A 25,800-nucleotide genomic window follows, 5' to 3' on the forward strand; every position below is an offset into this window, starting at 1 on the left:
CACACAAGAACAACAACAAAACTCGGTCTATGGCCCTGTAGATGTTCACAGGACAAGGTGATCAGATGGCCTCACCAGAAAGGACAAGGTACCACAAAATGTAGGCCCTTCAAGAAAAATGCAGGGCATGACCAAATAAAAGCTAAAAAACCCATTACCATAAATGTCAATTAATGCTTCTTAGTCCTGCTCAAAATGGAGGACGTTGTGGAATTCCTTCTGGACAGAAGACTGACACGCAGGGCATGGCAAAATAAAAGCCAAAAACATGATATAATTGTAATTTCATGCTCCTTAGTCCTGCTCAAAATGGAAGACATTGCAGAATTGCTTCTGGACAGAAGACTGAAATGCAGGGCCTGACAAAATTAAAGCCAAATACTGTATACTGATATAATTGTAAATTTGTGCTTCTTAGTGATGGTCAGAATGAAGGACATTTTGACATTTCTCCTGGACAGAAGACCGAAATGCAGGACTTAAATGAGTCTCACTGTGGGATAAAGGCAGGATAGAAACCCCACAATGGGATCTGGCCTTCTCTGTCAGAGAGCGCTTTGGTGCCGCCATAAACTGCACAAATTCCCAGGATCCAGGGCAGTTAACGCAGTCTCAGAAACAGATTATTTCTGCAGTGTGCTTGTTTGTTGATTTACTTATTCATTTCAAGGATTTACAACTTGAGTCCCATTGTGGGACAAAGGTGGGACAGAAATCCCACAAAGTCAGGATCCAGTGCACTTAAAAGCAGTCTGCAACTGGATTGTTTCTGCAGCGTGTTTGTGTATTCACTTATCCCGCCTTTCTCCCACAAAGGGATTCAGTTGAAGCACTCTGCAACTGGACTGTTTCTGCATTGTGTTTGTTTATCCATTTATCTATGCCAAGGACTTACATCCCACCTTTCTCCCACAGAGGTTCAGTTGAAGCACTCTGGAAGTGGATTGTTTCTGCATTGTGTATGTTTTAATATTAATTTATTTCAAGGCTTTGCATCCCGCCTTGAGTCCCAATGTGGGATAAAGGTGCGGCAGAAACCCCACAATAAATGTCAGAAAGCTCTGGGGCTCCCTGTTATCTAATGTTATTTTAATCTGTTGTCTGCTATATTTTATCATTTGAATGTTAACATGCGCTAATACGTATTATGCTTATTTTCGCAGAACGTGCGCCATAGGCAGCCTTATCTATTTTAATTGACTGTACGTATGGCGCTGTGTAAATTTACAGCGCCATATAAATACAGCTTAATCATAACAGTAAATTTTGATAATGGGGCCACGATAAAACAACAATTCCCAGCATCCAGGGCAGTTAAAGCAGTTTGGAAGTGGATTGTTTCTGCAGTGTGTTTGTTTACTTCTTTTAATTTGGGTTTTTTATTTTTACATTTATGCATTTTAATGTTTTGTATTTGTATTGTTTTTAGACTGTATTGTGTTACAGTTTTACCTGTTTGCTTGCCTCGAGAGCCCCTATATTGGGAGGAGAGCCTATTTTATAAACAACAACAACAATACTAATACTAGTTTACTTATTTATGCCAGTCCCTCCTTGAGAGCCATCGGGGGCTGAATGAGGGGCAGCAGGGATCCCAGAGTGTCGGGGGCTCTGGGGGGGGCACAATCCGACCACCGTCATTCCCAGCATCATCCAGGGCACCGAAACCCCTCGGGAAGCGGGGTGTTTTAATGGCAGCGTTGTGTGTTTACTCATTTCAATTCTCCCCCGAAGCAGGGCTCCAAGGAAGGAAGGCAGGCGGAGTGTCTGGGCCTGGGATTGGGAGGGCTGAGGGCGCCTGAGGCGGGATGATGGAAGAAGAGGGCCCCGTCTTCGTCAGGAGGAGGAGAAAGATGGCGCCGGCGGCGGCGGAGAAGAGGCGGGAAGGGCGGGCGCGTGAGGCGGGGCAGGCTGAGGCGAGGGAGGCAGGGCCAGGAGTAGGGCAGGCAGGGAGGGAGGGAGGGAGGACGGAGGATGCTCTCTCCTCGTTGCCGCCGCCGAGGAGGGAAGGCAGCAGGACAGGAGGCGAGATGGGCTGCGGAGGGAGCCGCGCCGACGCCATTGAGCCCCGCTACTACGAGAGCTGGACGCGGGAGACCGAGTCCACTTGGCTCACGAACACCGACGCCGCCAACGCCTCAGACCCCCAGCAGCAGCAGCAGCAGCCTCCGCCTCCGCCTCCGCAGGCAGACCCCGAGGCCCCTGCCCTCAGCCGGCCCCTGGGTGAGTCCCGGCCGCCTCGGCCCCGGAGCCTCCGCACTCGACGCAGGGATAGCCCGGCTCCACACCGCTTTCACATGGAAGCATGCCACAAGGTGTGTCTATACACACACACACACATATATATACATACACACTCAGACATATATGTACATACAGATACACACACATATACACATATATATATACACACACATATATATACGCACACTTACACATACATATACACATACACACACACGCATATATATATATATATATATATATACACATACATATACATATACATACATACACCCTGACATATATGTACACACACACACACACACACATATAAACCAGACAGGTAACCTGTGGCATGTTTCTAAGGAAAAAATGCAATAAACATTTAAAACATAAATTAAATGGTATTAAATTTTACATTCATATAGATTATAACCCACACACACATAAAACAAATTAAAAAGCAATACATATATCCTCAATTTGTATATAAGAAGTAATACTTAGAGAGAGGGGATATACGTATTGCTTTTTAACTTGTGTGTGTGTGTGTCTTAATGTAAATTTTTATACAGTTTAGATGATTTTTAATTGCGGGGGGAGGTACTGAAACAAATGACCGTTCTTGCCCATAGGGAAAATCATTGGGGAATTCTTGCCTATAGGGAAAAATTGGGCAAGTATTCAGTAAACTATGGGCAAGTAATCCCCAATGTTTCCCTATGAGAAAGTATTCTCCTATGTATCTCTATGGGCAAGTATTTCCCCAATGTTTCCCTATAGCCAAGTATTCTCCCATGTTTCATTATAAGTAAGTATACCCCCATGTTTCCCTATGGGCAGATATTCCCCAATGTTTCCTTATAAGCAAGTATTTCCCTATGGTTCTCTATGAGCAAGTATTCCCCAATGTTTCCTTATGGGCAAGGATTCTCCCATGTTTCCCTATGGGCAAGTGTTCCCCAATGGGTCTCTGTGAGCAAGTAATTTCTTTTAGTACCACCCCATTTTTTAAAATCTGTGAGCTGCCTTGGTTCCTTTCGGGGAGAAAGGCAGCATATCAATGAAATAAATACAACAAATAAAGTGTAACTGCCCTGGCTCCCGTGATGGGATTCTGGGGAGGTCCCAGCTCCCATCACCAGAGCCACAACGACACTCTCAGTCTCACTCTCTCAGCTTCAGGGATGGCAATGGCAAACCCCTTCTCTCAAGAATCTTGCCAAGAAAAACCCCCATCACCTTAGGGTCACCATAAGTCAGAAGTGACTTGAAGGAACACAACAAGAACATCATCATCATCATCCAGGGGCAAGTCACGCTCTCTCGGCCTCAGAGGATGGCAATAGCAAGCCCTCACCCCTGAAGAAACATGCCATATTTGGTAAAAACGATTTGTTCCCCCACACTCCAGAAAGAAAGAAAGGAAGATGTGGGCTGCATCCACACTACAGGAATAATCTGGTTTGACACTGCTTAAACTGCCCTGGCTCCATTTGATTATAGGATTCTGGGAACGGGAGATTGTAGTGGCACCAACATCTTCAGAGGTTGCTGTATTGGTTGGCCATACATTAAGGGTGGTTGTTGGTGTGGTTGTGTGTGCCTCCAAGTGGTGTCTGCTTTATGGTGATCCTATAGTGGGGTTTTCTTCTTGGCAAGTTTCTTCAGAGGAGGGTTTGCCTTGGCCCTTGCCTGAAGCTGAGAGTGTGGCTCACCCCTGTGTCATCCCATTGTTGTTGTTGTTGTTGTGCATCTTCAAGTTCTTTCTAATTCATGGTGACTAAGGCAAACCAATTATGGGTTTTTCTGGCATGCTTCTTCAGGGGTAGAGTTGCCATTGCTGTCCTCACAGGCTGAGAGAGTGTGACTTGCCCCTGTGTTATGTTGCTGGTGTTGTCCTTGTGTTGCTCTGCTCTGGGGCTCAACATATGTCCATCCCCAAATCCCATCACATGGAACCAGGGCAGTGAAAGCGGTGTAAAACTGGATTAATTCTGTAGTGTGGATGCAGCCCACATTGCTCTCTTTCTCTCCCCCTCCCCCTTTTTTTGGAGGGTGAGGGAAGCAAATAGTTTTCTCCAAACAGGGAGGAAACCACCTCTGGAGTTAGAAGGAAGAGGTTGCCAACCCTTCTGTGTTGCTGGAGCTGGTGCATGGAAATAGGTTTAAACTAATTTAGATTTAGATTAAATTTTATTTTAGATTTAAAATAGATTTTGCAGACGGAGGTGCTGGAACACACACATTCATTTCCATTTCAGAGAAGAGCTTTCTTTCATTTTCTGTGTGATGGTTGTGATTGTCGTTGCCCTTGTGTGCCTCCAAGTCATATCTGACATATGGCGACCCTAAAGAGAACCTGTGGTGGGGTTTTCCTGGCAGGTTTCTTCAGAGGGGGTTTGCTATTGCCATCCTCTGAGGCTGAGAGGGTGTCATTTGCCCCTGTCTGATGATGTTGTTGGGTTATTGTGTGCCTCCAAGTCAGCTGATTTATGGTGTTTTCTTGGCAGGTTTTCAAAAGGGGTTTGTCATTGCCATCCTCTGAGGCTGAGAGAGTGTGACTTGGCCCTGTGTGATGTTGTTGTTGTTGTGTGCCTTAAAGTTATTTCCAACTTACTGCAACCCTAAGGTGACCCTATCACATGGTTTTCTTGGCAAGTTTCTTCAGGGGGGGGGGTTGCCATTGCCATCTCTGAAGCTGAGAGCGTGTGACTTGCCCCATGTGATGTTGTTATTGTTGTTGTTGCTGTTGTTGTGTCCCTTCACATCATTTCTGACTTACAGCACCCTAAGACAACCCTATTGTGGGGTTTCCTTGGCAAGTTTCTACAGAAGAGGTTTGCCGTTGGCATCTGTTGAAGCTGAGAGAGAGTGTGCTGTGTGTTTTTGTTGTGTGCTTTCACATCATTTCTGACTTCTGGCAACCCTAAGGCAACCCTATGATGGTGTTTTCTTGGCAAAAAACTGGCATCAGGATGGGAAAAGCATGTATTGTGTGGCTACAGTTTGTTTTGCCAGTCTGTATCACATAATATACATCACAAAGTAAGTGGCAAAGGATTTACAATTTCACACTTGAGTGTTAAAATTTCACACTTGAGTGGATTACAGAAGAAGGAAGGCTTCACCCATTTGGATCGCCACCCTGCCCATCAACCTGGTCTGCTCTCTGATTCCATGCTTTAAGGATGGTGTGTTTGTACTTGAATCAAACTAGCAACTTACTGTGTCAGGGGTAGAAACCATGACGGATTGTTATCATTACATGCCAATTACAAATGTATTAACAACTCACTTGTATAGTTTCTTTTCAGCTAAGGTGGATTCTGCATCTGTAGCCCTATGCTTTTTCAGTAACACCCCACCAACGCCACATAAAGAACATTTAATATTGGAATTAGAAAATATCTCACTACAGCACACATAAGAGCTTTATGTTCTGTATCACCTGTGACATTACATCAGGTCAATTTTCCTAGCCACCTTTTAGTAAAAGCATCACTTGGGAAGAACCAGCATCTCTCCAAAGCTGGTAGAGCCCCAGTTGTTCCTAATTGCTCCAAACTATGGCTGGTGACAGACTAGGAACAGAATATTTCCCTTTCCCCCCCTCCCCCCATCCTGTAACAACCAGGCAGTGGTTTGGAGTACTAGAGTTCCCATGTTTCTTGTAGAATTCAAAGACATAGTCATATTAATTTGGAAAAACAATATGGAAAGGGATCTTCTAGCTAGCACCTTTGAGACGCAAGGGTTATTCAGACGGTGAAAATAATCCTGGTAGAATGTGGATTGACTCTTTGTTGTTCACATGCATTTCAGATGCATCCACTTAAGTTTTTTTTTGGGGGGGGAGCCAAAAATTCCCCATTTCCCCCCTGAGTTTTCCTAAAAGATTCACATCTTTGTTCGTTATCTTTCCTTTTTTCCTCCATATATTTTTCCTCGTCTGCATCTTTTCTTTCTACCACAATAGAGCTTTTTATTGTATCAGTTTAGCTTGATGAAAAAGAAATGTCCCAAGTAAGGAGTTGGGGTGAAGGTATAGCGGACTGGTTTGAGGTGGATTTTAGTAATCTAGTATTCCAAGATGGAATAAAAATGCTTTAAAGATAAAAATAAAACCCAAGCAAGGTTCCTAGAAGGTGTGGTGTAATACAAAATACTACCTTGGCAAGCTTTAAAAAGCCACAACATTTTAAATTATCATTTTAAAAGCAATGTTTTTCCTCCATTAGTTCCATTGGTCTCATCTGAAGAAGCAAAGGAGAGCAAAACCATTCAGTTAAAGGAGGTTTTGAAGGCTCAGAAGTTTGTTGCTAGTTAAATATTTTTTTCATAGGCTTGGGTTTGTTGTAAACTTTTCCAGTTGCTTAGTTGTTCTATATCAATGCCTACCGAGAGACCCAGATACTTCACCTGAAAGTGTTACCCTTTATAAGGATATTACATTTTCTCAGTGATCAGTATTTTATTATGAATATTCTTTCTTTCTCTCACATTTCTAATACGCTCGCAGCATCATATGTGCCACGCGACATGTGAATACAGCGCGTCTGCTACGTAAAGATGGCAGCCCCCGTGTGGAACGGGCACCACCATTTTGTACGGACTCGGTCCGTATTAGGGTTAGGGGCGCCCCTTTCTAACCCTAATACAGACCCAGTCCATACTTTATGCCCGTCTGTAATGGGCCACTATTTTCTTTTTTTTCATCTACTTTTTTCACTGTCCAGTTCTCACATCCATACATAGTGATGGTGAATACCATGGTTTGGATTAGTCTAACTTTAAAGCTCAATTGTACATCTTTACTCTTTAAGATCTTGTCTAGTTCTGTCATCGCTGCCCTTCCCATTCCTAGTCTTCTTATCTCTTGACTGCAGTCTCCATTCTGATCAATGTTTGATCCCAGGTACGGGAAATCTTTAACTATTTCGATTTCTTCATTGTCTACATTGAATGTACGTAGGTCCTCCTTGGTCATTATTTTTGTTTTCTTTATGTTCAGCTGCAAGCCTGCCATCAGCTGTACTGATTCACTATTTTAGAATAGGAGCAAACAGACTCCAGGCTTGAGGAATTTATCAACCTTTTATCAAGAACACTGAGGTCTATCAACCAGATGTAACTAAATATAAAGTGATGTCTGAAGAGGGGAACATGAATTATTTTACTGAGCCCCATGAACCATATGTTGAAATGTATGCAAATCTACATCCTTTAATCTTTTTTATTTTATTTTAAATCACAAATGGGACTGCTAGAAATTTTTCCTTTTTTCTGCATTGCAGATAAATAGGGAACAAGTGTGGACTCAGCGTAGTACTCTGGATTGACGGCAGAGTGTTTTTAGGCACATTATCTTTTTTGAGTCTCTAAATCTTTGCTCACCAGCTACCCAAAAAGTGTCTTTTATCTGATCTATTATTTTGATTAAGTTATAGTGCAAATAGTTAATAAGCATACTGCTCAAGTCTTTAGTATTCTGTCCTCCATAGACAGCTATCCTGCAAGAGCTCTCCTGAACTGGCATCTTATTCCAAAGAGAAAGAACACAAATAAATACCTGATTTTTTTTTTCATGAAGAATTTTTCTTGGAGCTTTTGAACTCTGCAGCAAACTGTGTTATCTTTTTTAAAAAAAGGATAAAGCTTCCCTGAATGATTAAATTCTTTCTTATTGGCTACAACTGTAAGATAGCAAAGAACAAAGCACTCTGTTTTTAATAAGACAGCTGTATATGTATACTATTAAAACTTTTAACATAATTAATATATGAAAAGAAGTGTGATAAAGTGATGAAAACTGATTAATTTATGGGTTGAGGTGATGCAAAAAGTGTCATTAGTAAATAAAAAGTCTCTTCTATGATGAAATATTATTTCTGCTCAAGTACAGTGGGCTCTTGGTATCTGCTGGGGTTTGGTTTGAGGACCTCCATGGATACCAAAATCTATGGATGCTCAAGTCCCATTAAATACAGTGGCATAGTAAAATGGTGCTCCTTACATAAAATGGCAAAATCAAAGTTTAGTTTTTGGAATATGTATGTATTAAGGTTTTTCAAACTGTGGATGGTGGAATTCATGGATAAGGAATCCACGGATATGGAGGGCTGACTTTAATTGGTAGCATCATACAATCATAGTAACCTGGAGTTGGAAGAGACCACAAGGGCCATCCAGTCTAACCCCTGACCATGCAGGAACTCTCACTCAAAGCATCTTTGACAGATTACCATCCAGCCTCTGTTTAAAGACCTCCAAAGTAAGAGACTCCACCACATTCTGAGGGAGTGTGTTCCACTGGCAAACAGCTCTTACTTTCAGGACGTTCCTCCTAATGTTTAAGTGGAATCTCTTTTCCTATAGCTTGCATCCATTGTTCTGAGTCCTGTTCTCTGAAGCAGCAGAAAAACAAGCTTGCTCCATCCTCAATATGACATCCCTTCAAATATTTCAACAAGGCTATCATACCTTTGGAGGGCGACAAAGGTGAAGGGTCTGGAAACCATGCCCAGTGAGGGAGCTGGGTATGTTTAGCCTAGGGAAAAGATGGTCAAGAGGTGATATGATATGATCCAGCTTATCAACATTATTTTTGAATATAAGCATCATGACCAGTGTTGTCAGTAGGGGGTGCAGTGGTGCAGACCACACTGGATGACACCCCAGAAGAGGGGTGCCACCCAATTTGACGATGCTCCGGTAGGGAGGAGGGGTGACTATGCCCAGCTTTGCTCCCCCACAGCGGCAGCAGTCTCCTTGTGAGCAGCAGCAGCAGCCCCTGGAGCCTCCCCAGGACTGCCTGGCCACCAATCCTCACCCCCAGCTGGCTCCAGCTCCAGGAAGCAGCAATGGTTGGAGGAGAAGGTGGACATGATGTCAATCCCAGGGTCCGCCCACCTGGAGTCCCTGGTCCCCACCTCCTTCAGCATTGCGACAGTGCAGGGGGGATGCCTGGGGCAATGGTGCCTATTGGCCATTCTGGACGCTGTTCAGTGCCCCATTCTTCCTGAGCAACCAGGGTTTCTGTCCTCCAGACCCTGGGGGATGTGGAAACTCAACTGCAGGGAGGCAGACTACCTGGGGTTCCCAGCCTGGGCCCGGGTCTGTCCCTCAGGGCTGGAGGGAGGAGGGCTGGGTCCTCCAGCTTTCCCTTGGCCAGTGAGGATCCTGGTCTGCTCACAGGTACAAAGGTAGGACTCCCTCCCAGACCCACCCACCAGGCTTGTCCCCTCCCCTCCTGGGCTGCTTTGGGCTGCTGCGAAGGAGAAGAGTTTTGGCCATCGCCCCTAGCAGCACCCTCCACGCACCAGGTGACACCAGGGGTGGTGACACCATTGATAATGACAAAAGAAGAATTATTGATTAAATATTATTAGATTCTAGTGGCGTCACTAGGGTTGGTGTAACCCAGTGCTGTAACTCAGGGTGTTACCCTCCCCCCATTTACCTCCTCCCATTTTACACCATATAGAATCCTTAATTATGTTTTTTTGTACTGATGCTACTTAAAATTGCAATTCCCATATATCACTCAAAGTAATGGTGATACAGTGGGCCCTTGTTATCTGCTGGGGTTTGATTCTAGGTACCCCAGTGAATAACAAAATCCATGGATGCTCAAGTCCCATTAAATACAATGATATAGCAAAATGGTGTCCCTTATATAAAATGGGAAAATCAAGGGAAAATTTAAAAAACTTGGGGCCTCTCCTTTCTCTTCCCACTGAACCTTGTCTCTCATGCCCCATCTCTTCGGTATTTTACAGGGACACAGGTGAACACCACAGCCCATTTCTGCCAAAAGGTATACATTTGGAGACCAGTGTTATCACTCCCCCCCCCCCCCCCGGTTAGGGTGGCACCTGGTGTGGCCTGCACCCACCCACCCCCGGTGATGCCCCAGATAGATTCTTCAGAGGAATGAGTGTAAAGTAACAGTGTTCAGAATGGCTTTTCAGCAGTCAAGTTCCTAAAATCATTTCTCAAAGTAGTTTGGCTGTATTTCTTTCCGTTTAGGGAATGGTTTTTAGGTGGCTGCTTTCGGAAGTGGAAATTAGAGCTCAAAGGTGCCATGGATGATCATGAGGTATTGATTTTTCTGTCATGATCCCCCCCCCCCCCAAAAAAAAAAAAATTCCACCATGGTTCATTGGTAGGAATTATGTAGCAAAGACACTGCTGCATAAGAATGGATGTCCTGTGCATTAGTCTCTGAATGGATGCAGTTGTAAGCAGGTTCCATGGACCTTGTTTGGCAAAAGAGTAAGTACAGGTACAACAAGATTGGCACTTACTGGGCAGATTAAAAATAAAAAAATAAGTCTGCACACTCCTTCCTCACTGTGTTTTTACAGACGATGATATTTCTCTTGATGACAGTAACTTGCCATGTGTTGACCATTGCTTTTGGACTTCCATCAAGTTTGACATATTATCTAAAAGGTTTTTTGTATATTTTCCTGTTTGAAGAATACTTAATTAATTTGGCCTAGCACTTGGACACAAGAATTGCGAGAATTCTTCTCCTCCCTGCAATGCAGATCTGCAGAGGATAAGCATAACTATAGTCTGATAAAAAGCGCTCTTCAAGGAAAGTGTTTTACATTGGCTGTGTCCACACTGCAGAAATAATCTAGTTTGACAGCACTTTAGCTGCCATGGCTCAATAAGATGGAATTCTGACAAGTATGGTTTCTTTTGGCACCAGAACCTTGCAAAGCTCTGGCGCCACAAGAAATTACAGTTCCCAGAATTCCATACCATTGAGCCATGGCAGCTAAAGTGCTGTCAAACCAAATTCTTTCTGCAGTGTGGATGCAGCCTTTGTGAATTATTTAAAATATATCTTTGACATTTCTTCCTGCTCTAGGCCATACAAAAAAGTAACATTTAAAGCAGTTTATAAGAGTATATTGCTTCACATTCTGCTCTATGAAGGACCAAGTTGTGTTTCTGCTATTTTGTCCCACCTCTCAGTTTGTGCATTGACAACTGTTGACAGATATGATAACCTCTGATAGTTTTTTTTTTATTGGCTGATTTTAAAATGGATATGTGTGAAATGTTTAGGCTACCATCTGAAAACCTTAATTAAATTTCAGCCTGGAAGCAATGTGTATACAAAAATAAAAGATGAAAATATTAGATACAATATCCCTTCTCATATAAATTGTTTATGACATGCTGTATTGACTTCATATACTCAGTGATATTTTTTACTGTTCTCTGTTTGACAGTTTACATTGAAGAAGTGCTCAGTTGGCCATGGGTTTGGGGCAGGAAGGAAATCAGTTTTCTTGTTTCACAGGAAGCAACATAAAAAGCCTGGCTGAAAATAGTGAGCAGTGACTCTCCTCTCCTGTCTGCTTCTGCAGCTGCTCTCAGTCACCTGGCACAAAGTAATAAACTGACTTTTCTGGAAGCATATATGCGCAACCAAAAAACAAACAAACCACAAATAAACCAAAACATTTCCAGTTATAAGCTTTGTCAAGAGCTTTATTTGGTTCTCTGTATAGAATCTGTAGTTATGTTTAATTTAGACTGATAAAAGCATGTGAGGAGTGGACACATTGGTACATGGGCACTTATCACTGTAATGGCTGGCTCCAAAATTGTAACCAATGGTTTTGTCAATAATCATCAGTAATCATAGTGTTTTGTGTTGGGCCATTAAAACACAACATACAGAAAACGACCCATTGGTTATTTTAAGGAGGTAGTATGAAGACTTAGTTTATTGGTCCATCCATACTGTTTCAATAACACAGCTTCAGAATTAATGTAACCGGTCTGTACTGTTGATATTCCTAGTTATTTTGAACATCATTGCATTCATATACAGGGCTGTAGTTTCAAGGGGACAATAAACATTGCATTTTGCTTTTATTGTTCCTAGATCTGTAAAAGTTTTTTGTTTCCAAACAAGTAAATTGACAAAGTAAATGTACTGGGGTATTACCGTATATGCTCAACTATGAGTCGAACTCATGTATGAGTCGATGGCAGGTTTTGGGGCCAAAATTAAGGTTTTTGATATGATCCATGGATAAATCCAGAATAAAACGTAAGGACACGTAACCAAGGATCTAAAGGATGAAACAAAGGAAAACAATGCCAAAGAACTTACCAAATTCCAGCAGGCATAACTGTTTGTGCTCACATAGAAGGCTGGATGGATGGGAGAGTAGAGCAGAGTCAGTGCTTCCAGGACAGATGACGCTCTTGCCTTTCACCAGGGGATAATTCTTTTTTAAATAAACATTAAAGTACATTGACCTGTTGACTCAGGTTTTTTGGGGTCAATTTTTTGACTAAAATTTCTAGAGTTATACACGAGAATATCTTTCATACAGATTCAGGGACAAAACCGTAATTCTTTTTGAAATTCCATTTTTCCAAATCATAGTGGATGACAGGGAAATAAAGATGCTTCCTCCTGTATGGCATTAGAAGGAGTGAGGCAAGAGACTGCTTTATTCCTTTTTTTCTGCCAGAATGTTCACAAAGAGATGTCTGCATGTTTATCAGTGAAATTGTTGGTACTGGAAGTGTATTTTTAAAAGGACCTTGAATTCAAAAAGAATGAGAAACAATGCCTTACAAATTCATTAGCAATTTAAGAAAGGAAGCTCCATGGAGGATGTGGAACTTATCCTTCACCTAAAAGTACTTAGAAAGCACAAGTCTGCGTACTTACCAAGTGAATATATGTACCAGATTGAGCAGTACCCTCACATCCAAAAGTTGTGTACATGCACCTTCATAGAATAAGATTTTCTTGGTAGGGACTACTGATGTTTGAGTTGACTACCAGTCTGAGACATATCTATCTATCTACCTACCTACTTACCTACCGTATCTATCTCTAACTAAGCAACTAAGCAGGGTCAGCCCTGATTAGTACTTGGACAAGAGACTGCCAACAAATACAAGGCCCTGAAGGCTGTATTTCAGAAGAAGGAACTGGCAAAATCGTTTCTGAGTATTTCTTATGTAAGAAAACCCTTGCACCCACCCTGTACCCTTATGATACAGCCATATTTCTTGGAAATAAGTAGTTCAGAATGCCGCATACAGCTTCTACTCTGGTTCTCATATGTTTTACCATAACATTAAGGCATTATGTTGAGTTCTGTAATTTTTCCTTCCAACTCTTTTTATTATGGGATGACACTCATGATTGTACCTGGGTCAGGTGAATTATAGCTGGCAATATCAGTACAAGGGGGAGTAACATATATGTTTTTTTCTTTAAAAGCTCTGTACATTGGTTTGGAACTTGGTTAAAATTGCCTTCTTGCGCTCCTTGTTGTTTGTCATTGTGACTCTTCCAGTCATTTCCAACTTTTGGCAACCCTAAGATGACCTTATGGGATTTTCTTGGCAAGATTTTTTTGAAATGAGTTTGCCATTGCCCTCCTTTGAGGCTGTAGGAATGCATCTTGCCCAAGGTCACCCTGTGGGTTTCCATGACTGAGCAAGGATTCAAATCCTGGCCTATCTGGTAACTGCTGATCAGGCCTGATTCCTTGCGTCATGTTCATTAGATTTTCCCTTGAGATCTCCTGTCTATGAACCTGTCCTCTCTCCTTAGCCTTGTCTTTCTGCAGTCTGAAGGGTCTTGTCGTCTCATCCTTTGTGCCTCATCCTGCCACTCAGCTTACCACTCATCTCACTATTCCTTTAGCTCCCTTTTTAGCTGATGCTATTGGGTTCTACAATATAGGGGAGATTTTATTTACCTGAGAATGGTTGAATGTGAGTTAACTATCTGGCTAGACATACAGTAAAAGGCAACCTAGTTTGAGGCTAGAGTATAATGTATTTTATATTATGACCTGCCCTGGTATCCTGCAATGAAAAATATGGAGTATAAATTACAGTGAAGGATATGCAGGTTATACATAAATAAATTCTATAGAAATGTTTACACGTAGAGAAGTTAAATTCATCCAGTGGGATTGGATAGTTTTGTCAACCTTCTTTTAAACTGAAAAATATGTAAAATAGCAATAAATATACCAGGTTTCAGTATGCAATTTTATGTGTTTTTAGGAATTTTGGAAGATAGCAAATCAACTCAGACCTGCATTTTAAAGTCCTCAGCTGCAGGTGGAATCACTGGTACTGAAAAGAGAACTCACTGTGGTACTCAATGTACAAAACTGGCAGTTCACACCACTGGAACTTCAGTAGAGAAGCAACAGAATGGCTTCAGAAGCACTGAGGTAGGTGCAGAGATATATTTGTGTGATTGACTGCGCACAGGTATTTTGCTGGAGTTGGACCAAAATCAGTTTAATGTCTTTGAAATAAAAAGACAGTACTTTTCATTTTCAAAAGGGTCATTGTTTTATCAGGTCTATACACTTCTGGGTAAGCATTTTTGGCTACAAAACCAGTATTTCTTTTTTGCAATCACTATCAATACATTTCTCATAACAAAAAATTCATAACAGAAGATCACTGATAAATGTTAAATATCATTGGTGAAACACAGAATACTTTGGGGACCACACTGCTTATATTACCCCACCCCCATTGGAAATGTTCAGCTCCTGTTCTGCTTTATGTTTTAATTCTGAGTAAAAATGCCATTGGTATCAATGGCACTCAACAAACCGCCCCAAAAGGGTGGGCTGGAGCCTCCTGTTTTTGCCCCTGAGGGAGTCTGCAGCAGCCAAACCGCGCAGGCTCCCTATGCAACAAAAACAACCTGCTAAAAGCAGGTTCTTCTTGGTGTGTGTGGCCGCCACAGTGAGTGCACCATTGGTGCACTGTCATGCATCGATGATGCAAGCGCGGGGCTGTGACGTGCAGATGCTACGCCATGCTTGTGTGATCATGGCGGCCCCCCATGTGGACAGGATACTGCCATGATGGCACCTCCGACGCATGCTAGGGTTTGGAAGCGTGCAGTTGCTCCGTTCTCCCAAACCCTAATTTTGGTTCCAGACCGTCTGTTCCAGGCCAGTAATTTATTATTTTACTGCATTGTATTTGTAATTTAATTGAATATATATTTCTTGAAAAGTCTGGAATATAATATGTAATGATTGTAAAAACTGGCTGCTGTTATGTTAAAATATTATTTTAGTCCATACTTTGTAGAGAGCTTGTTTTTTCTTGTTTGTTTAGAAAATTCACTTTTACAAACTATAGTCTAAATATTAATCTAATTTCTTGTACATTTTTTTAAAAACAGGATAAATGGGACAACAAGAAAAAAGCCACCAAGGAAGTGACTATTAATGCCTCCAAAACAATTAGACAAATTAACAGCAACAGAAGAATTACAAAGAACTGTGTCAACTAAAAAGAAAAAGAAATGATGAAAGAACTCTGCAATATTTTGCTGCACTTTAAAGAACTACTTAATGTGAAGATCTTGGTGTTTAAGTTTTATTCTGAATGTGATGGCTGCCTGCTGTTGAGTGCCTTTGGAAAAACCCTTGATCCTCTTAGGTCTAAACGTCTGTTGACACTGGATGCTTGGACATTTTTTGTTATGTGTTGCCATTTGGGTGAGGCTGGACAAGCAATTAGTGCATATTTTATATTGTCACTTAAATAATTTCATATAAAAATAAAATCAAAGTATTTTTTCAAAAAAAACTCAAGACAATCCCTCAGAAACTGCTTCTCTGACTTATGCTATTAGGTACACAGAGGTTGAGAAGTCACCCTGTGGTTGTCACTTCTATTCAATTTGGATATCAAATATTCAGCATCCTAACCCTCAGGATGTTCTCAGCAATTACTGTATACAGAGTGGTATATTTCTGTTATTTATTTCAGTGGCATGTTGAATGTACCATATAATAGTGATGCCATTTGTTATACCATGAGAGTTACATCATTATCATGTATAACTTGCTACTACAGAATATGTTGGGTGGTCAGGCTGGTGCTGGCAGGGATAATTCTGTGGTAGGAGAAAGGCAAATAATGATGTCACACCCCAACAGTGCCTACGTCTGCACCACATGGGAGCTTTGCACTGTGTTGAACTGTTACAGCTGACAATGGTATCTGTTCTTTGAATGGTGGAAACAGTCCTGTGGGCATTCCTCAGATCTGCCTATTCCCTCATAATAGTTTTAATTCATATTCTTTATATGTGTAGTATCTATAATTATAATGGTGTATAATGCTTCAGCACAGCATGGTTGGCTGTTCAAGACTGTTGTCTTATCCATAATCACTAAAGTATAAGCCAATGAATGTACTTCTCAGTAAACATGTACAATATTGGGCACTATATGGATTGGACCATATCTGCTATGCAGTGCTACACACAACTAAACTGCTTAAATTCCTTTGATTTACATGGCATACTTAGTAGTCTGATTTGTTCCAGAACCAGCCCTGTGTAGACATTCACACCTCAGTGATCCCTGAATGTAAAGGAGGCAACAGCCTTGGCATGCTTGTTCCAGCCTTGGCATGCTTGCTGACAACATCCCTGCTCCCTATTCATTTACTCAAATAAGTGGTGTGCACAAATGTAAGGTATGAAAAGGGCTTCAATAAATGTAGTTTATGTGTGCAAACTCTACACACACATTCAAAAACTCTAATTAATTGGAGTTCCTGATCACACAGAGAACCTGCACACAAATCTGTGCACAAACTACACCTCATATTGCATATCTGGAGGCTGGGATAAGGTTGGAAGGCACTGTCATATTCCCCCATCCCTCACCAGCATTATGCTGGTATTATGCACAAGGATTGGGCGCTATGTACATAGATCTCACAGAGAAAGCATGTGACTTAATTTTCTGCACAACCGACATTTTTTCCAGAAGGAATTACATACGCACCATTTTCAGGCTTGTTTCTGTGCAGCCAGCTGACAGGACCATGAAAGTTACCTGTTGAAGAAGCAGGTGACAGCAACTGAACAAATTTCAGAATAATTTCCTTGGGCTGTAGTTAGATGGAGAAGTCCTGGTATTTTGGTCCAGGTGGCCACTGAAGGGGTTGCCTCTGATTTAGTAAAAGAGTGCACAAGTTTGGGTCTGCACAGTGCTTTTGGAGTTGCATTCCAAAAAGAACAAATGATTAAAAATGCAATTTTTTTTAAAAAAAAAATCTCTGGTGGGGAGATACCTTATCCCAATACTTGGACAAAGTAGACAGGGAAGCTCACAAAGAATTAGAATGGTTCAAAATGTATGTCCGCTTTTCAGAATTAATACTTCTCAGTACTGGCCTTTGAGGCTTACATCTAGGCAAATCAGACCACCAAGACTTCTATGTAGTTGAGCCCCATCAGGAATTAGCATTCCTAAATGTACTAAATGTTCAAGTACACACACACACACACACACACACACACACACAAATATTAAGACAATTATTTTAGTTGAGTCTTTCCAGGAATAAAAAAAAAGCTGTATGCCATCTGTTCTATGCACACTTACTTGGGAGTAAGCTATACTGAACACATGGAACACATTGTACTTGTAAGTAGATAGAATGATATTGGGTGGGAGAAGTAAGTAATTTGCCCTCCCCCTGATTGTCTACACTGAGCCTGGTAGATACACATGGTTTTTCATTTTCTTGTGAAAGTAATAAGTATGCAATCCTGTATCTTCTAACATGTTCATAGATTTTGTTATTAATGAGTGCAGTGGAGGGAGAAATGTCATAGGAGACCTTATAGGCACCTTTGGTATTCATTTAATAGGAACTTTCACATTTTTCCCTTTCCTTGATAGAATTTTTTTTTATTTACTCAGTTTTATAACATTTATTTTGCTATTGCTATCATGGTAGTCAGATTGTTCCCTGTTTCAGTTGGTTATTGTTGTGTTAACAAAATACTTTCTTTGATTATTTTGTTAAAAAAATGCGTACCTGCAAATCAACACAGTTAATAATAATAACCTGCCTTCCAACATTGAGCCACTTTTCACCTCAGAAACAGTTAGGGGCTCCTGCATATTTATTTAAATAACAAAAGAACACAAGTTCTATCAAAAACTAAAATAACTTCCTGTGGATTGCAACAGAGGAAAAAAATGTGGCCAGCTTGAACAATAATAATAATAATAATAATATGTTTTATTTATAGACCGCTATTCCGCGATGATCATAGCGGTGTACAGTAAAATCGTTAATACAATAAAAATACAGTTAAAGGAGGGAGAAGTCTCATCCTTCAGGCAGTCCAAGATGTTGCTGGTCTGCCTGATGGCTCCCTCTGAGGCCGAGATGACAGTTGAGGAGGGAGGGGCCTCTTCCTTCAGGCAGTCCCTGATGTTGCTGGGTCTGCCTGATGGCTCCCTCTGAGGCCGAGATGACAGTTGAGGAGGGAGGGGCCTCTTCCTTCAGGCAGTCCCTGATGTTGCTGGGTCTGCCTGATGGCTCCCTCTGAGGCCGAGATGACAGTTGAGGAGGGAGGGGCCTCTTCCTTCAGGCAGTCCAAGATGTTGCTGGTCTGCCTGCTGGCTCCCTCTGAGGCCGAGATGACAGTTGAGGAGGGAGGGGCCTCTTCCTTCAGGCAGTCCCTGATGTTGCTGGGTCTGCCTGATGGCTCCCTCTGAGGCCGAGATGACAGTTGAGGAGGGAGGGGCCTCTTCCTTCAGGCAGTCCCTGATGTTGCTGGGTCTGCCTGATGGCTCCCTCTGAGGCCGAGATGACAGTTGAGGAGGGAGGGGCCTCTTCCTTCAGGCAGTCCAAGATGTTGCTGGGTCTGCCTGATGGCTCCCTCTGAGGCCGAGATGACAGTTGAGGAGGGAGGGGCCTCTTCCTTCAGGCAGTCCCTGATGTTGCTGGGTCTGCCTGATGGCTCCCTCTGAGGCCGAGGTGACAGTTGAGGAGGGAGGGGCCTCTTCCTTCAGGCAGTCCAAGATGTTGCTGGGTCTGCCTGATGGCTCCCTCTGAGGCCGAGATGACAGTTGAGGAGGGAGGGGCCTCTTCCTTCAGGCAGTCCCTGATGTTGCTGGGTCTGCCTGATGGCTCCCTCTGAGGCCGAGGTGACAGTTGAGGAGGGAGGGGCCTCTTCCTTCAGGCAGTCCAAGATGTTGCTGGGTCTGCCTGATGGCTCCCTCTGAGGCCGAGATGACAGTTGAGGAGGGAGGGGCCTCTTCCTTCAGGCAGTCCCTGATGTTGCTGGGTCTGCCTGATGGCTCCCTCTGAGGCCGAGATGACAGTTGAGGAGGGAGGGGCCTCTTCCTTCAGGCAGTCCCTGATGTTGCTGGTCTGCCTGATGGCTCCCTCTGAGGCCGAGATGACAGTTGAGGAGGGAGGGGCCTCTTCCTTCAGGCAGTCCAAGATGTTGCTGGTCTGCCTGATGGCTCCCTCTGAGGCCGAGGTGACAGTTGAGGAGGGAGGGGCCTCTTCCTTCAGGCAGTCCAAGATGTTGCTGGGTCTGCCTGATGGCTCCCTCTGAGGCCGAGATGACAGTTGAGGAGGGAGGGGCCTCTTCCTTCAGGCAGTCCAAGATGTTGCTGGGTCTGCCTGATGGCTCCCTCTGAGGCCGAGATGACAGTTGAGGAGGGAGGGGCCTCTTCCTTCAGGCAGTCCCTGATGTTGCTGGGTCTGCCTGATGGCTCCCTCTGAGGCCGAGATGACAGTTGAGGAGGGAGGGGCCTCTTCCTTCAGGCAGTCCCTGATGTTGCTGGTCTGCCTGATGGCTCCCTCTGAGGCCGAGATGACAGTTGAGGAGGGAGGGGCCTCTTCCTTCAGGCAGTCCAAGATGTTGCTGGTCTGCCTGATGGCTCCCTCTGAGGCCGAGATGACAGTTGAGGAGGGAGGGGCCTCTTCCTTCAGGCAGTCCCTGATGTTGCTGGTCTGCCTGATGGCTCCCTCTGAGGCCGAGATGACAGTTGAGGAGGGAGGGGCCTCTTCCTTCAGGCAGTCCAAGATGTTGCTGGTCTGCCTGATGGCTCCCTCTGAGGCCGAGATGACAGTTGAGGAGGGAGGGGCCTCTTCCTTCAGGCAGTCCAAGATGTTGCTGGGTCTGCCTGATGGCTCCCTCTGAGGCCGAGGTGACAGTTGAGGAGGGATGGGCCTCTTCCTTCAGGCAGTCCAAGATGTTGCTGGGTCTGCCTGATGGCTCCCTCTGAGGCCGAGATGACAGTTGAGGAGGGAGGGGCCTCTTCCTTCAGGCAGTCCAAGATGTTGCTGGGTCTGCCTGATGGCTCCCTCTGAGGCCGAGATGACAGTTGAGGAGGGAGGGGCCTCTTCCTTCAGGCAGTCCCTGATGTTGCTGGGTCTGCCTGATGGCTCCCTCTGAGGCCGAGATGACAGTTGAGGAGGGAGGGGCCTCTTCCTTCAGGCAGTCCCTGATGTTGCTGGTCTGCCTGATGGCTCCCTCTGAGGCCGAGATGACAGTTGAGGAGGGAGGGGCCTCTTCCTTCAGGCAGTCCAAGATGTTGCTGGTCTGCCTGATGGCTCCCTCTGAGGCCGAGGTGACAGTTGAGGAGGGAGGGGCCTCTTCCTTCAGGCAGTCCAAGATGTTGCTGGGTCTGCCTGATGGCTCCCTCTGAGGCCGAGATGACAGTTGAGGAGGGAGGGGCCTCTTCCTTCAGGCAGTCCCTGATGTTGCTGGTCTGCCTGATGGCTCCCTCTGAGGCCGAGATGACAGTTGAGGAGGGAGGGGCCTCTTCCTTCAGGCAGTCCCTGATGTTGCTGGGTCTGCCTGATGGCTCCCTCTGAGGCCGAGATGACAGTTGAGGAGGGAGGGGCCTCTTCCTTCAGGCAGTCCCTGATGTTGCTGGTCTGCCTGATGGCTCCCTCTGAGGCCGAGATGACAGTTGAGGAGGGAGGGGCCTCTTCCTTCAGGCAGTCCAAGATGTTGCTGGTCTGCCTGATGGCTCCCTCTGAGGCCGAGATCAATAAAAATGATTTTAATAGCTCTTATACTAAATTCTGTAATATATCTTGTGATATGGTGACACATTACAAAACACTTGCTCAGTTTACAAGCAGGAATACATTCACTTAACCAGCATAACTTCCTGTGAAAAAAACTTGTTGTTTGTCTCAGTAGTTTAATCTGCTGACCCAGGTTTTTTTAACTGGTGATAGTTTTAATAAATAGCAGAATGGAGTCCCATTTTGCATCATTAAGATTTTGTATCAACACAAAAGATAATCCAAGACCATCATACATATTCTCTTCTAGAAACATCAAGCTTATCTGTAAGAAACTGATTCTTGATAGTCTCTTTGCATTACACAAATGGGTTCTCATGTCTGCATAGAAAGTGTCTTAGAACCTCCAGGAGTTGAGATGCTTTGGTGACAGCCCCACTCTGTCTTCTGTACCACACATGCTCCAGCCAAAGCCAGTCTCTTTCATTTCCTTGCTGCCCACCATGAGAAAAACCTTCAGAGCTTTTCTCCTTGTATTCTCTTCCCGGCAGAGTAGCTTTTTATAGACCCTTTTCACTGTTTCTTCTGTCTCTCTGTTTAACCTTCTCTTCTGTACTAAAAAAACAAGCCATTGACTCAGTTTTTCAAAGTGTTGACATGCAGGGCACATCTGCTTTTGTGCCTCTGCTACCTTCTTTGGTGGAATTCATCTGGCAGCCATGGAGTAAGCCTATCTATTTGCCTCCTACTTCTCTCAAAGTATATACAAGGTCCAGCAGGAAGAAGCAGCTTTGCTTTTCACCCACCCATCTCCACAGTGGTTGAGGCTTCTCAGGCCAAGGATTGTAGAAAGTTTCATTCAACACCTTCAGACAAAGGCAGACGCGGTCTAGATATCTTTGGGAGTTTGTGTAGGATAAAATGCTATCTTTCATCCCTTATCTATGTGATGATCAAAAAAAGGTGGCTCTATATTTTCAACAGAAAGCCCATTAATTAGACCATGATACTGACTGTGCCTCTAAGGTGGTGGCAAGTGCTGTTGTGCTATAATGGTATGCCTGGCTGCGTTTGGCAGGAAGATACGCAGAGTCACATTGAAGATCTTCCATTGGTAGTGATGGCATCTTTCATGTAAAGACTGATATTATCATGGACCATCTTTTTAAAGGCAGGTTATCAGCAAAAAAAGATGGTTTTTTGGTGTTCGTGTCTAACAACCATGTTTTCACCATTCGTCTTGGATGAGGCAGTATTCTTTCTCCTATTCCCTAAGGCCAAAGTCTCCTACATGGAGTTCCCAACACCAACAGTGGTATCCGTATAAGCAGCCCAGATACCACTCTACTCCCTCTACAAAGGGTCTTCTGGAGGTTCTTTTAAAAATATTTTATTCAAAATTTTAACACATAAATAATTGAACACACATGAACACTGGCACTGACCCACAATTAAATATGTAAACAACAATCCCCTTCCCCCTCCCTCTTCCTTTCTTTTAAAAAAATTACTCCTTATTCTCTAAGCAGTGTTTTGAATTCCTGTTTCTGTGTTCAGTTTTTTCCTTCCAGTGAACAGGATATCCTTCAATTCTGATTCTCAGATTCCATAACCATTTCAACACCTGGTGCAACATTACTAATACAGGTTCTCATCAAAATTTTGTTTGGACTAGTCCTCAAAATTCAATAGCCTTCCACCACTTTCTAAATTCTATGAAGAAGAGATGGCTGACTTTTTAGAGAAAGGTATACAGTATGCCTCAGATTGTTGCTGTTACACAGGATATTTTTCCTGTATACACCAGTAGTAGATGTATTTGAATGAGAACAAACACTGCCCATTCAGGAAAGCATTTCTTTGCCCATAGTCTCACTGACTTCTGTGTATTTTCCCTTCATTTCTTCTTCCATTCAAACATTTGTAAAGCTACTAAATAGTTGGTCATTTACTTTTATTAGACACTGGAGACTGGGCACCAGCTCTGCTAATGATTCTTCTTTTGGAAGGCCTATGTTGTCTTCTATTTTACACTGATCTGACCCTGCACCAAATAGTTTGTCACTCATTTGTGTAAAGCACCAAGGCCATTAAAAAAGAACAGATTGCTTAGCTGTAACTGACTCTGCAACTGGTCACTTGCACAGTTACACAGCTCTCCCTTTGAGGCCTGTGACTTTGTTTTCTCAGCGGACTACAAAATTAAGTGGGTACAGCTTTGACAGGCAGGAGCATGCATGGTATGAAGGACAGGGCAGGCCTACTGACAAAGTGTCTGAGCTGTAGAAGATTTCAGGGGACTTTTTGCGCAGGTGCAAGAACCAATTTGTGTGACTCCAGAGATGACCACTTGAAGAGCCACAGTTACAGGTAAGCAACCTGGTTTTTTAACAAACTAGGCTGGTCACAGTTTAATTTTAACTTGGTACTTTTGTCTTCAAAGTCTCTGATGAGAGCACTAATTCTTGCTAAAGATGCCAGAATGCATAATCTGGAGTTCAAGGAGAGGCACTTAAAATTATCAGCCAAAGAGTTCTATTGCCTCACCAAATTACAAAACTCCAGGCTGTAGGATGCAGTTAGGGCAGTTAAACTGGAATCATAGCACTATAGTTGTGTACAGTAGTGTGAAAGAGTCCTTACAAGATAAGAGAAAAAGGAAGAAGTCAAGAATCCATTCCACAAAGGGAGCATCCTGACAATCCATACTCTCTTGGAGACTCACTGCAATTTAGTTGCAACACACATCTAATAACCCATCTGTGTAAATACAGCCCTTGGGGTGAAATTCTTTATGCGTTGCAAAAGTTTATGTGGGTAACCCATAATTTCTATTAATCATTGATGCGTAGCTCATACTTAACAGACTGCCTTTTCCTATTGTAATTGAAGGCCTGGAGACTGATGAAGCAATTGGCTTGTTTCTTATTGAAAAAGACTTAACAGTAGAGAGAGATGGTTTTCATGTACTCGGTCCTGCACCAGTAATGGAGAAAAGGAAAAATATGAAGCCTCAGTCTCTAGTGCAGGTAGGATGTTTTCCTTCCCATCCACCAAAGTTTTATTATTTTAAACTCCAACTCATAAGTTCCTACAGATTTCCCCCCTTTTATGACAGCAGATTGAGCAAGTAATAAACATAGCAAACATTAATCCTTGTTTGCATTAGCCTCCCAGCCTGAGGCTGGCCATCAGCACAGAACAATACACATGCAAATCACTCCTGCATTCCCAGGCTCACACAGTATATATACACCCAATTTTTTCCAGGCAAAGCATTTTCTGAAGATGCCAGCCACAGATGCTGGTGAAACGTCAGGAAGAAACTCTGCTAGAACATGGCCACATAGCCCAAAAAACTATGGATGCCGGCCATGAAAGCCTTCGACTTTACATAACATTGTACCTTAAAGTACTTTCTGACTTGGTTATATAGGGTAGCAGAAATACTTGCTTACAGCACTGCAGCAAATGCCAAATGGAGTCATCCAGCAGATCCGGGATGAATCATTACAGTAATTTAGGAACATCACAGAAGGGCACTGGAACAGGCATGCAGAGGCTGTGATTTTTTAAAGATTTAGTTGGAAAATGTGAATGCTCAACTATTAACCAGTGGGAACGAATGGGATTTTAAGATACAACAAGAGTATTTTCAACCAACATAATATAGTAATTTAGTGGTCTAGGTAATTCTGTACACCAAAAAATCTTCACAGACAGGTTGAGACACAGGTATTAATTGCTAGAACACTGAGGTTCATCATCCCTACTGTGCTACAGCTGGAATACAGGCAAACATAATTAGAACAGATCTTCTGCTTCTTAATTCATCATTTTATCAATACAGTCTGGGTGGGAAGGGTGGTATCTCCAAAATGTCGGGAAAATAATCTCAAATTAATAGTCTTCCCCACTGTGTTTAATAGATATATAGGTACATATGCATGTGCTAGCCCTAGGGGATACCCAGAAGTTGTTGCTTGTGGTATCTTGAGTTTTTAAGCAAGCTGTTTCCAGCAGTATGTCAAAGCTTATTTATTATTCATTGAATTAGTTAAGCAAACAGCTTCTGCAGTGATTTTTCAATTTCTTGATATGCCACACAAATAACAGTTAATTTTTTTCTTTTTCTTTTCTTTTTTCTTTTTTTGCGAAGACATATTTCTTAGTGTGCTTGTTCTGTCTGCCTCAAAAATTGATGTTCCAGCTGGATGCAAGATATGATCTTGGTAAAAGCAAGACTACAGGGAAGTGAGATTATGAGATGACACCTGGGAGGATGGGCAAGTAGGAGGCAGGAGAGTTTCATATAACAACCTTAAATGATTAAAAGATCTCCATAAATTGTGCTTGAACCACAGCTTGAAAATAACACTACAAAATATTTACAAAAACATTTGTTAGAGCACTGATTGTAAACTTTGAGTAGCACAGGATTGTATAGGGTGCGCTTGCTTTCAAGCAATTTGCCAAATGATTATTTTATCAACATACGATTTAATGAATGCCTGCACTGTGTTTCTACTAAGCCATTAAAGGTGATATGTATGTATGTGTGTTACAAAGGAGAAAATAATAAAGCATCAGACTTCTGGCGCCTCTTCATGATCTCTTTGGAAGCTAATGGCATATGTTCCCTCAACTGGGAGCCTTCCCTTTGGGGCACACAGGTTTTTAATTGGATCTGAGAAGCTGGGTGAGAACTGTATTACAGCTTCTTTAAGA

General features: G+C 42.9%; 1 protein-coding gene across 1 annotated transcript; it reads left to right on the forward strand.

The window, feature by feature from the left end:
• Positions 1–1,964: 1,964 nt before the first annotated feature.
• BAALC (BAALC binder of MAP3K1 and KLF4) lies at positions 1,965–17,579 on the forward strand. Its single transcript, XM_089518932.1, has 3 exons — positions 1,965–2,223; positions 14,296–14,468; positions 15,446–17,579. Exons 1-3 carry the CDS (start codon positions 2,031–2,033, stop codon positions 15,554–15,556), a joined length of 477 nt encoding a protein of 158 aa, XP_089375058.1. The 5' UTR covers positions 1,965–2,030; the 3' UTR covers positions 15,557–17,579.
• Positions 17,580–25,800: the final 8,221 nt, after the last annotated feature.

The sequence above is a fragment of the Sceloporus occidentalis genome, unplaced genomic scaffold, assembly GCF_023333645.1.
Source record: "Sceloporus occidentalis isolate IW3139 unplaced genomic scaffold, rSceOcc1.0.p SCAF_3, whole genome shotgun sequence".
Classification (NCBI taxonomy): domain Eukaryota; kingdom Metazoa; phylum Chordata; class Lepidosauria; order Squamata; family Phrynosomatidae; genus Sceloporus; species Sceloporus occidentalis.

Excerpts from the sequence above, each read along its gene's own strand:
- BAALC (XM_089518932.1), top strand. The coding sequence starts at position 2,031 with ATGGGCTGCGGAGGGAGCCGCGCCGACGCCATTGAGCCCCGCTACTAC. Across the intron at positions 2,224-14,295 it reads TGCCCTCAGCCGGCCCCTGG|GAATTTTGGAAGATAGCAAA; the intron begins GTGAGTCCCGGC and ends ATGTGTTTTTAG. Across the intron at positions 14,469-15,445 it reads ATGGCTTCAGAAGCACTGAG|GATAAATGGGACAACAAGAA; the intron begins GTAGGTGCAGAG and ends TTTTAAAAACAG.